This window comes from Podarcis vaucheri, assembly GCF_965113315.1.
Source record: "Podarcis vaucheri genome assembly, chromosome: 4".
Lineage (NCBI taxonomy): Eukaryota > Metazoa > Chordata > Lepidosauria > Squamata > Lacertidae > Podarcis > Podarcis vaucheri.
In genome coordinates, this window is record NC_138762.1 from 27,506,211 (window position 1) to 27,518,587 (window position 12,377).

Here is a 12,377-nt window from a genome sequence, read left to right on the forward strand (position 1 = left end):
CCCTGTCTCAGCAATGCAGCAGCGTCTGTTCCCTGGACCCCAGTTAAACAAATTTATCCCATTCTTACCTGGGTTAGTTCCCTTATCAAACTTTGACTTTGTGAAAGCTGTAAAATATCTTAACATTGCAAAAGCCAAATTCCTGGAATGACCTGTGTGGTGAGTGTTCTGTTATGAAACCCAATTTAAATGCTACTCCAGAGAACTATGAAGTCAAAGCACTTAGAAAATGAGAGACTGCATTGCTAATGAAAGCAGAGACGACCACAAAAGTCATGTCTATGCACTGCTTTTTTCCACTTTTATTTGTTAGAAAATTATGAATGATTCAGCATAAGTGTTTTCAGGACAAATATTTCTTTCTGGGGTGGGAGGTTTTGTGGTCGGATTGGACTCTCATGTATTCAGTTTAAAATTCAACTCTAAATATTTTTCTATACTTGCTTGGCTTCTGTTCCCATTCGAAACACTTAATTGTGTGTTTGATTCTAAATAGTGCTCATAAGGCTACTTTTGAGTTTACAGTGCACTTTTTGAAGATTGTTCTCTCTTTCACAGGAAAGATGATAAAGATTACGCTCTAAAGCAAATAGAAGGTACTGGAATTTCTATGTCTGCATGCAGAGAAATAGCAGTAAGTAATTTTAATGGTAAATTAAGCCTTTTTCATTAGTGAATATAATTTCAGTTATGGCCACTTGAAACACATTTTCATATATGGAAGATACAGTACATATTGCATCTAAAAGCTTTATATTAAAATACAATTCAATTCGCTGCATCTCCAGGTAGGATTGGGAAAGACCCCTGTCTGAAACCCCGGAGAGTTTCTGCCAGTGAGTGTGTACAATTGTCTGATTTGTTATACAGGAGCTTTGTGTGATGCTATATGGAAAATGCAGTTGATTAGTGCATAATGCCATGATTTGTATAAGCATAATTTCAGTAGCATCATTGCATCCTGAGGGAGGTACATTTGACCTAGTTGTAGTCTGGTTTATGTCTTTATAGACATAAACTCTTTATACCTCTTTAATTAAAATGAAGCCCATATTCTTTTTTCTTTTCTTTTGTTCATTCATTCTTTGTTGTGGATTAAGAGCATCAAAGATTAATTCTGAAAAACCAGCATATTTAAAGAACTTAAAATTATAAAAAGAATTGTCGGTTCTATTTTCTGGCTTGTGTGTGAACACCTTCCTAATGGATAGCATTTGTTTTACAGCTGCTTCGGGAGCTGAAACACCCAAATGTAATTTCTCTGCAAAAAGTGTTTCTGTCTCATGCCGATAGAAAAGTGTGGCTTCTCTTTGACTATGCGGAACATGACCTTTGGGTAAGGAAGTCTGTTTGTTAGCAGGTAATGGGCTATGGTTACTATTGTTTGGAAACCAATAAATTGGTCCTGCAGCAGATTGCTCATCTCTGAAGCATGCTACAAGGAAAGAAAAAGACCCAAGTGATGTGTAAACCACTCCATAGTACACAGTGTTCCTTTCATTTTCATTCTTTGAAATACACATTTGTCCTTGATTTGGGGCAACTTCACACATTGCTTCAAACATGGCAGTTTTCTGTGTGGGAAGCTCTGCTCTTTTCCACTGTATATTTAAGCATTCTGCATCAGTTAAAGGTCACGGACTATGAACATGAAGAATCTCACCGCCTTAAAATCTTTTAAATAAACATCAATAAATGCAAACAAAACAATCAGCATATAACAGCACAATTAACCGTTGGCATTGTTGTTGTTGCTTTTTAAAAAATAATAGGACCCAATAAATACTTTTCAGTGCCTGGTGAAGTTTTTGCTTGTGCCTAAAAGAAAAGAAGTTGGTACCAAGCATTAATGAGCACAAAAATTACATGGTGTTGTTCTTTGAGCCTGGGTCAGCAACTAGTTTGGCCAGAGGGATGATTTGGAGAAGGGAATGTATGTGGTTGGGCCAATATTCTGCCTTCTAGTGCCTGAAAGTGGTTCTTAAGCAAGTCCTGAGCAGCTCTAATACCATCCTTCAAAGGAATTAATTGACCCAGTTGCTGGACCTCATTTTGAGGAGCCTTATTTATGTTGGATTTTTAGTAGTGATTTGTTAAAGAATAAAAGGAGAATTCCCTGGATTTTTCTGTGTACAAATGTATCTCTGCGTTATTTGTGGGGCCTGCCTGGCATTTTTACATGGGTAGAATGTGTCCTTTTATTTAAAATGCATCTCTGGGTTATTTGTGGGGCATAGAAATTCGTTCATTTCCCCCCCTCCAAAATATAGTCTGACCCCCACAAGGTCTGAGGGATAGTGGGCCAGCCCTCTGCTGAAAAAGTTTGCTGACCCCTGGTCTTAAACATGGGTGCGTCTTATACATGGAAAAATACGGTACTCTTTGGTGAGAGAGCCCCAGCAGATGTTTAAAATCACAAAACATGCAGAAAAGTAAACTGAGGAAATATAGGCTGTTAGACCTTTAAAATAACCCCTTTTAAGCTTCTTCCAAAGTTCTCCACTTCCCTTAGCATAGAAATAAACCACACATATAGTAAGTTAAAAATGGTTTACTTACAAACTCCTTAAAGGTCAGATTCATGTTCTTTTCCATGCAGCAGCAATAAAAAACAGGCAGCACAACTTACTTTCCAAAATGGTATGGGTTTCTAAATTATTTTTATTGATACACAAAGATGGCTTGCTAAAGCCACACAGTCCAAGCCTGGAGCATCCAGCTTAAGCATTCTTAATGGTTGGGTTCGCATGGTGGAAAGGAAAAAGAGAACAGTCTGGTAGCCCTTTCTTCCAAGGTTGAGGGAGTATGACCTAGCTAAGCCTGGCAGGCCTTCATGCATTAATTAGATTTAAGCATGTTGGTTGTATTTCCCACAATTTAGACACCTGTCTGTTCATATTTGCATGGTACTTGGCAATTCCAGCATAATGTATGGATGCGAACATGAGAAGAACACTTATTTTTTATCTCCTGCATGGTTTGTATGTGTTCTTCCTCACAAAGGCCCCGAGAAAAATGTTAATCGCTTTCATAGTGGTTCTTTATAAAGCCTTACTTCTCTTTCTCTATTTTTACAGTAGTCGGTCTTATAAAATATAATTCTTAGATTTTAACTTGAACCTTAGTTTCAAGGATCAGATGAGAAATGTTGGACCCTTAAACAATATGTATGCAGTATCCAAAGAAGTTAAAGGAACTCTGATCCTTGACGAATGAACTTTAAAGACTTTATTATTGTTATTGCTATCAGTAAGCTTGGGTCAGATTGTCAAGATGGATGAAATTATAAAGAGATGGACTAAAAAATTGTTTAAAAGTGTTTTTCTTTTAGACTTAAATTTTGCTGGAAGCTTTAGTTTATGAGTAAAAAATGGCTGTACAGTTGATAAGGTGGAAATGCATAGATTCATAGCATTATAAATGTGTGCAGGTCTGCTTGTGAAGCTCCTGAACAAATCATGTTTCAGGTATATATTTGACCTTTACCGTATGAATAGTTTTTCATTCTTTAACATGGTTATACAGTAGTCACATCTTTATAGTGTGAATAGAGAAATACAATTTTAGAATGAAGTCTTCAAGATATGGTCTCTCTGTTTTTGTTTAGTTTCTTTGCTTATTGCATTATGAAAAAGCATTATTCAAATCTTATTAAAAATAATAAAACACCCTGTTAAATAATCAAAAGATGGCAAAAGGGGTTTGTGAGTGTGAGGAGAGTATAATACTAACACAATGTGGTATACAAGATAGATAAAATTAAGATGAGAAGATAATAGTAATATGAAGCTAAAGCACTAAACATGAACACAGTGCTTAACTAAACAGGGGATGGTTAATTCTGTGGAGAATTATACATGATTTTGTTCAAATCCCAAGAAATGCCATACTGGTTAATGAACCCAGGAGGATTTTATTTGCTGAAGCATTGCATCAAAATATTTGTACCAGTCATTATTAACTATGCTTGTTTTCTATTTTTCAGCACATAATAAAGTTTCACAGAGCTTCTAAAGCAAACAAGAAGCCAGTTCAGTTACCTCGGGGAATGGTGAAATCTCTATTATATCAAATCCTAGATGGTATTCATTACCTACATGCTAACTGGGTGTTACACAGGGATTTGGTAAGTAGATCTACAGTGGGGATTAGAAATGGGTATAAGGCTTATATGTAGTGGTGGTGTTTCATAGAGGATATCAGGTACCGAGGCACTAATGATTTGTTTTAATTTGTAATTTGGCACTATAAATGTCTAATGAATAATGTGTATTTCTGGAAAAGAAAATGGCCTCTTCCCATAGGTGCTTTTACATTGCCTCTTTAGCAAACAGAGCACATTAAGAGCAAAATTAAGCATGACTGCATATTTGAAACTCTCGGATTTTATGGGGGAAATATTTAACAAGTCTAATTTTCTGTGCAAGCTTTTTAAGAATCTAAGAATTGCCTTAGTGGGTCAGACCAGAGAGCTGTCTAGTTCAGGGATGGAGAACCTGTGGCCCTCCAGATGTTATTAAACTCTTAATTCTTATCAGCCCTAGCCAACATGGTCAGTGATAAAGGATAATAGGTGTTGTAGTTCAGAACACCTGGAGGACCACAGCTTCCCATTCCTGATACAGTTTATCACTGTTGCTATGTATGGTAATTGCTAGCCAGATAGCTCTTAAAGATTCACAACCAGAATGGTAGAGATAGCCATCTATGATGTTTGCCCTTAGCATCTGGCAGTCTGAAATTGAGTGCCTCTGAACATGATGGTACTGTTTTGCCTAAGCGCCACAGAAGACCCTCCCCCACAAATTTGTATATTTGCCTAAGCTAATGAGCATCAACTTACCTTGCGGAAGCCTAATAAGATCATATTTTGGGGTGCGGGTGAGGGCTTCTTTGTTTTTCTGGACGCCAGGCCCTTTCATTGGATAGAAAGGTACTTCGTTGTTACCGCATTCTTTCATTCCTTTGCCCAATAGATGTTTCAGGCAGTGCCAGTATAAACAGGTTACAGTGTTGTCCCTACATAATATTAATCCTTGGTGGACTAAAATATTCAAGCAAACTTGGGTGTTGGAGTAAACAGTTGGATGGTGTATGTTTGATCCAGCCCACTGTGGCCATGGTGCCTATGTGTGAATCCCTGGAGAACATAAGAGCTTGTTTCATTCCTCCGTCTGATTTCTGAGCCTACTGTTGACTGGATTAACCTCTTTGTGTTCAACGCCCTATCAGCTTGTGAGGAAGGATTTCTTATTTGTTTCAAATTCAAGGCTGCATTTATTTGTATATGCACAGCCATTGCTCAAACAGTACCAAAAGTGGATAATTGTTTCTATTGAAGTTAATATGCATGAAATTATTAATCAGAAACCAAAGTTTCCCATTGTAAATATTTGCCGGTATGTGGAAAACAGAAGTGGATGTCTCAAGAGATGGGTAAATTTATTAGAGCCTAGTAGGTCAGTTGTTTTGAGTATGGTCTCTAGACTAGCAGCTACCTCTATTGGACTGTTATGAAATGTACTGGTGGCCTCTGCTCATTTGAAGTTTAGAAGTGCTGCAAAGCAACCATAGGAGCAAGAAAAGTTACAGATGGGTAGCCGTGTTGGTCTGCCATAGTCAAAATAAAAAAAATTCCTTCCTGTAGCACCTTAAAGACCAACTAAGTTAGTGTATCTGTGTATCTGAAGAAGTGTGCATGCACACGAAAGCTTATACCAAGAACTAACTTAGTTGGTCTTTAAGGTGCTACAGGAAGGAATTTTTTTTATTTTGAGCAAGAAAAGGTTACTGAAAGAAGGGATTTAGAGAATTGTTGCTGAGTCCCAAATCCATAAAACAGCATTTGGAGCTTGGAACTTCTTGCTCATTTTATATATACCTGGCCATTTTGTATGACCAATGTCATCCATGTGATGAAATTAGATACAAGAAATGGGCTGCATTGCCTATTGCAAAATAATCATCAGATGAGACTCTAAAATTAGAATAGAGCACAGTAACACACCAAGCATGATTGGCAGTCTCTAAACTTTGAATAGTAAACAAGGCTTAGGTAAAGGTAAAGGGACCCCTGAACATTAGATCCAGTCGTGTCCGACTCTGGGGTTGTGGTACTCATCTCGCTTTATTGGCCGAGGGAGCCAGTGTACAGCTTCCGGGTCATGTGGCCAGCATGATTCTGGCAAACCAGAGCAGCGCACGGAAACGCCGTTTACCTTCCTGCCGGAGTGGTACCTATTTATCTACTTGCACTTTGATGTGCTTTCGAACTGCTAGGTTGGCAGGAGCAGGAACCGAGCAACGGGAGCTCACCCCGTCGTGGGGATTCAAACCACCGACCTTCTGATTGGCAAGTCCTAGGCTCTGTGGTTTAACCCACATATAATCCCATATAAACAAGGCTTAAATTGGTGCAAAAACCTACTTACGACTCTTAGCAGTCTGTGACATTTTTGCACATTTGGAGCAAATCTTGGATTTCAGAACCCACCCTAAGATTGTAGTTGAACCTGTCTAGCTATATTCATTTTTGCTGGTGTTCATAAATTGCATCTAAAGTTTTTCCTTTCTGTCTGTGTTAACCTATGCAGTCACCAAGTATTGGAACTAGATTTTCCAAGACATAATGTTCTCCACAAGCTATAAGATTTATGGCTACAATTCATTAGGCAGTTCTTAGAAATCAGGCTGTCTTTGTGTGTATAATCTGCCAGAGACTGCTTCTTCATTCAGAGAGCTTTGTGACTGCTTATCAAAAATGACGTGGAAACTGTGCTTCCCAGCAGGGTAGGAAAGGCAGAGAGGCCCTGCAATATATATTGTACTGTATCAGAAGTTAATAGATAGTTGGTATGTAGGTACAAACTAACTTTGCTTCTTCAACTTCCACATCTCCAGTAAAATATTCTGAAGACTGAGGGTAAGACATAGTCCTTAATTTACTTGACTGGAAATGATGGTCCACAGCATATGTAAATACCACAAGTTTTCATTCCTGGGAATATGTTGTTTCAACTGATTCAGCTGCCATGCCACCTAAGTAGCATTCTAATTAGCTGGGTTCTGTCGAAATCATTAGGATCTGGATGCCTTAGTTGTATGCTCACTTTGGGTGGGATTTAATACAGTTTACATTGGAAGACAGTAAAGTTGAATTCCACCCAGTTCAATAAAAAACTTAGGCAGACTTTGCTTTTTCTGGACTACAGAGCTGGAAACAATCCTGTTTTGAAGGGCAAGGCAAACAATTGTTTGGCTTGGATCGAATGGCAAATATGTTGTGATCAAACAAGAAAGTAACTGCACTAAAGTGTGATGGGCAGTGCATAATTGGTATTTGACTGAAACAATCCAGGGTGTGCTCATAATATTAGAAATTTGTTTTTATCTTAATGGTCCAGGACCATTAGTATCACAGACAAATCAAAGCTCATTGAGGGACTCAGGCTTTGATACAAGAAATCACATCTTAATTTTTTAACTAGGAAAGTCAGACAGTATTTGTCTAAGCTATTCAGACTTTTTCAAGTACTAGAAAATTAAATTATACTTTAATCATATTAGATTTAGACTATTTGGGGTTTTGTAGTAAATGCAGAAGCTCTAGTTAAACTCAGAGTAAAAAAATTAATTTTCCTCAAATGTACGTCTACAAAAATTCATTTAACAGATCAGATACATCCAAGCTGCTTTTGGCTCAAGGCTTAGCCCCATGTTTTCCATATAACTAACCAAAGGTTAGTCCCTTGGTTTATTTATACTTATTAAAAATGAAGCATTGGTTTAACTTGGGGGGAATTATTTTTCCATAGCATTTTTTAGTCCTTAGAAATGCAATTGTCTAGAAGATTCATGTGACCTATTTCCTGTGATCTGTAATCCCATATCAAAGTGACAGCCTTTCATGTTACACTATATTCTGATTTTAATATTCTGTGTTGCTTCAAGTTGTGTAAGTAAACTGGCAACTCAACCTCTATGATTGATTTCAGAGTATAAGAAGTTAGACTTCTCACCAAGCTAAAGCAGCTGGTTACAAAACATAGTGTATTTTATATTTGTGTAGGTGCAGCATTTCTGTACCATGTACATTTTTATTTTATTTTTTCCGTAGGCATATTTTAAAATGTTCAACTAAAAAAACCAATTATTGTGCTTCAGAAATTCTACTTACTTGTGTTTTCTAATTAGTTGATAACACTGTATGTTGGTGGAAAGCCTGGTGCTATCTGTAGCATATATCTTTTACTTAATGACTTTTAACATCTTCATTCTTTATAGTTAAGCTTTTATCTTGGTTCTCACCAGTTTCTCTTTACTATTTTATGGTGTTCCTATTCCATGCTGCTCCATCATTAAGCTTATTTCCCTCATAGCTACTCTTTCTGTGTGCCATGTTGGTCTTCCTCCTCCTTTCTGTGAACTAAGTTCTTACGTTGCTTAAAGTGCTGGATTAATTTAAACTATGATGTCAAATTTTCTCTCACCCTAATTTTCCAAATTTGTAAAGTTGGGATAAATGATCCCACACCTCTTGTCATTGTGTAGCAAACTCACATGCTGTTTAGCCAAAGCAGAACAACGGAGCGCGGGGGGCTCTTGATATACTCCAAGGTTTACAGCATAAAAACAAAATATGGGGGGGGGGGCAATTACCACCCAACCGCCTAGTGAAAGCGAACTACGTTCAGTGTCACAGAATACAAAGTGCTGATGGGTGGGGAAGGTAGAGAAATGGAGAACTGGGGCAGCGGAAAAATGAAATGGATTATCCACATAGAAGGCATGTCCGGCTTGCTAGATCAGTGAACAGGAGTAGACTGCAAGTGCCACACTTCAATTCCTAAAGGAGTACTGAAGGTAGCAAGCAAGAGAGTAGAAAGATGAACTGCTATTGGTTTCTGCATTGAGAAGAAAACACTATTCTATTCTGAGACAGTACTTTACTGATACTGCCATTTTGGGTTTACACTGCTTTTTCCTTTTTGAAGTTGTGTGTGTGTGTTTATTTCATAAAATTTAGATACCTCTTGACTGTAACCCACTTCAAAACGTTTTACAAAAGAAACAACGGCAAGGTCAAGGAAAAATCACAACCCTACTGTAAAACATCCAAAAAATACTAAAACAGATTAAAATGGCATCAACTTTCTAAGCATCTGGGTAGGCTTAATTTTTCTAGAAGTTGCCACAGTGTGACAGATTGAATTGTTACTAGCCAGAGCTTGTTGAATGCTTGAAGCTGGAAACAGCTTAGTGTGGATAGAGGCCCTGGGTGTCTAAGGATCCTTGACTAGAGGTTCCAAGCCAGAAGTATATAGAAATGCTGGATTTTGATTACAGTGGTACCTCTGGATGCAAACGGGATCTGTTCCAGAGCCCCGTTCGCATCCTGAAGAGAACGCAACCTGCGTCTGCACGTGTGAGGGTCTTGATTCACTGCTTCTGCGCATGCGCATGACGTCATTTTGAGCGTCTGTGCATGCGCGAGAAGCAAAACCCAGAAGTAGCACGTTCCATTACTTCCGGGTCGCAAAAGAGCGCAACCTGAAAACGCTCAACCCGAAGCAACTTTAACCTGAGGTATGACTGCACTTTGGTTTCTTTGTTTACATATGAAGTAACTGATTGATTAATATAGCAGTAGAATAGCTCCCACTGTAATTGTATTTTATATCATGGTAGGTTGATGACACTGGCAGATTACTGTTATTGAACAGCAAGTGATTCTGGATTCTGGACTCTTATATTACATTTTGTAAGCTAGTGTAAATGCACTCTAACGGAAGCAAGCTGTGTTCCACCCAAGTAATTATTCCATATTTTTAGTAAAAGGTGGTTAGATTGTTACAAGGAATTAAGCATACAGCTTTGCCATAGTGTAAAAGCTAAGATTTTGATGCAAACTTGCTCTTGACCCTTCTTCCCTAATATTTGAAAACCTGGAATATGTACAGATCCATAATTCTGAGAAATTCACTTCTATATGATCCCATGGATTTAGCGATACTCAAAAGGGGAGAAAAATAAGATTAATCTAGCCTACAGTTGCTTCTCTGCGTAGCACATTCCCTGAGCCATGCTAAGTGTCATTAGCAGCAATGCAGAGGAGAGAGGTGGCATTGAGAGCTGCAGCACTGGCTGACCTTCTTGAAATAATTACCTAGACAACATGACAGTTAGGAAATCCTACATTCTTAAGGCTCAGAGTTGGTAAAATGCATACTGAAATTATGTGAGACATGACAGTCTTCCAGAATCCCCAAATCAGCCCCCTTAATATATTCAATAATGGCATCACACTAGCATCCAGCCATAAATAAAGTCGGAGATTACGCTTTTTTGGATACTGCCTTTGCCAAAAATGCAGTGTGTTAGCATATAAGATCTCTTTCCATTTAGATCAAAGAGAATTCTGCATATTCTGCTCTGTTTGTTCATAAATATCTTCCACCAGTCCCTACAAGAGATTGATGGCCTGATAGTGCCACAAGTAGTTTATATATTTTTCCTGGCTCAGAGCACACATCTTAGTGTAACTTACTGCCTTGTCGCCATCTTTAAACCTGTCCAGAGTCATACCCTTTTTCGAATTTGTTCTTTACACATTTATGTGTCGTGTGATTGTACTAGATTACATCTGTTCCTATCAAAGATGTTTTCATTCATCTATCAAAGCTTCCTTGAAGTACTTTTATCTGGCATACATTTTATGCTTGCTTAAAATCACAGATAGGTGTTCACATAATTGCTTCGCCTGACAATATTGATCAGATGGAGCAAATCCTTAAATAATAGCCCACTTAAACAATAGCCCAAAGTGGTGTGCTTTGAGCTGTTGATGCAAGCCTTTTTTCAAAAGAAGTAGTTTTTTCTTGAAATTGGCTTGAACCGGATATATACTACTCTACACATCATCCTTGGCTAATTTTGATGATTATTTTATATAGGTTTATAAACCTTATAAGAAAACAGCAAAAATAGTTTTGGTGTAGCTCTATATAGCTTCAGAAGCAATTGTACCAATGTTTGCTTCTCATGTAATGATTCTGAAACTACCATATCTGCAAAGGCAATTCTTATAAACATTGCCTTCGCAGATGTGGTAGTTTCAGAATAAACTGTTATAAGCCACTCTTATAGTGGCTGAATTGATACACTAAGAGCAAAATGTAAAAGTTTTGTGTAGAATCTAAATGTTCATATAGTAACATCTAGGAAGATATGCAAAATATTTCATTGATTGCTTTTTGTAATTGGCTAATACTGGAAATAAGTGAGCCAACATGTTTCCCAGGTGAATTCTGTAATGACACTGCTCATCTGAAAGAAGAGCATGGTGTGGAAAGTTATTGAAAGGAAGCTCTTCTAAGAGGAAGAAAATGTAAGACGGGGAAGAAAATTTATTTGGTCAGCTATATGACCTTACAGCAAACTAATAATCCACAGGCACTATTAATGACATTCCACTGCATTTTGGTTTAAAATTGGAAAAATAAAACTGCTAATTTTAGGCACAAATGTTTAGGTTTATCTTGCTATATGTATTGTATTTTTTTTTCCACAGAAACCTGCTAATATTTTAGTTATGGGTGAAGGTCCTGAGCGAGGAAGAGTAAAAATTGGTATGTTTATATCTTTGATAAGTCCCAGTGTAGCATTTAAGATAGAATGTTCTAAAGGTGCAGCTAACCAGGTTAATACTTTCTGGATCACACATAAAACCCCATAAAATGAAGAGGAAAATTTGTTAATTTGGATGGAGAAAAGTGAAGGACTCTTTTGCCTCCAAAAATGTTACTTTACAATAGTACTGAATTATATAAATATCAATAATAAAATGAACATTAGTAACAGTTGTATAAAGTGCTATTGAGAGGGTAGATATATTATTCAGGGATGGGAGACAAATTTTAAAAGCTTATAAGCATTGCTTGATGGAAATTAAAACAGCATTTTTAATGGATAAGGTAACATTGGACAAATTTTTGTAGGGGGAGCTTCTTGTGACACAGATTCCATATTCTATAAAAATGCTCTTTAAAAAATAATTAAATGAAACTCTAATGTAGCAGTAAAATTTGCATAATGGTATGATCCAGCATGTTGCGGAAGTAGGTTGGTATCCTAAGGACGTAAGTGTTTGTACCAGCAGATGTTAAAGGTGTATATTTTCCTGTCCTCTGACTAATTATCTGAGACGGGGTGCCAACTTGAACAAAATATTGGGGAGGGGCAGGGAAGCCCAGCCCCACATAATCACATGACGTGGCGCACACACACACACACACACCATTTGAATGACAATGCCCATCAACTTTGAGAGGCAGCTCCCTCAAATATTTTAGGGGAGGTAAAGGGACCTCAGCCCCTAG

At 37.6% G+C, this 12,377-nt stretch overlaps 2 protein-coding genes across 6 annotated transcripts in view; both read left to right on the top strand.

Annotated features, from left to right (window-relative positions):
* Positions 1–12,377, top strand: part of SHISA2 (shisa family member 2) — a 455,435-nt gene that overhangs the window by 391,363 nt on the left and 51,695 nt on the right. The gene's annotated exons all lie outside the window — the stretch shown is intronic.
* Positions 1–12,377, top strand: part of CDK8 (cyclin dependent kinase 8) — a 41,303-nt gene that overhangs the window by 14,466 nt on the left and 14,460 nt on the right. For 4 of the 5 annotated variants that reach the window (XM_082220312.1, XM_082220311.1, XM_082220309.1 and 1 more), the window contains exons 2-5: positions 559–634; positions 1,226–1,336; positions 3,986–4,126; positions 11,570–11,627. In XM_082220312.1, the coding sequence (XP_082076438.1) occupies positions 611–634; positions 1,226–1,336; positions 3,986–4,126; positions 11,570–11,627 (334 nt within the window). In that variant the 5' untranslated portion in view covers positions 559–610. Of the gene's footprint in view, positions 1–558; positions 635–1,225; positions 1,337–3,985; positions 4,127–11,569; positions 11,628–12,377 lie in introns of those variants that run through there. The other variant, XM_082220313.1, reaches the window with a different exon arrangement.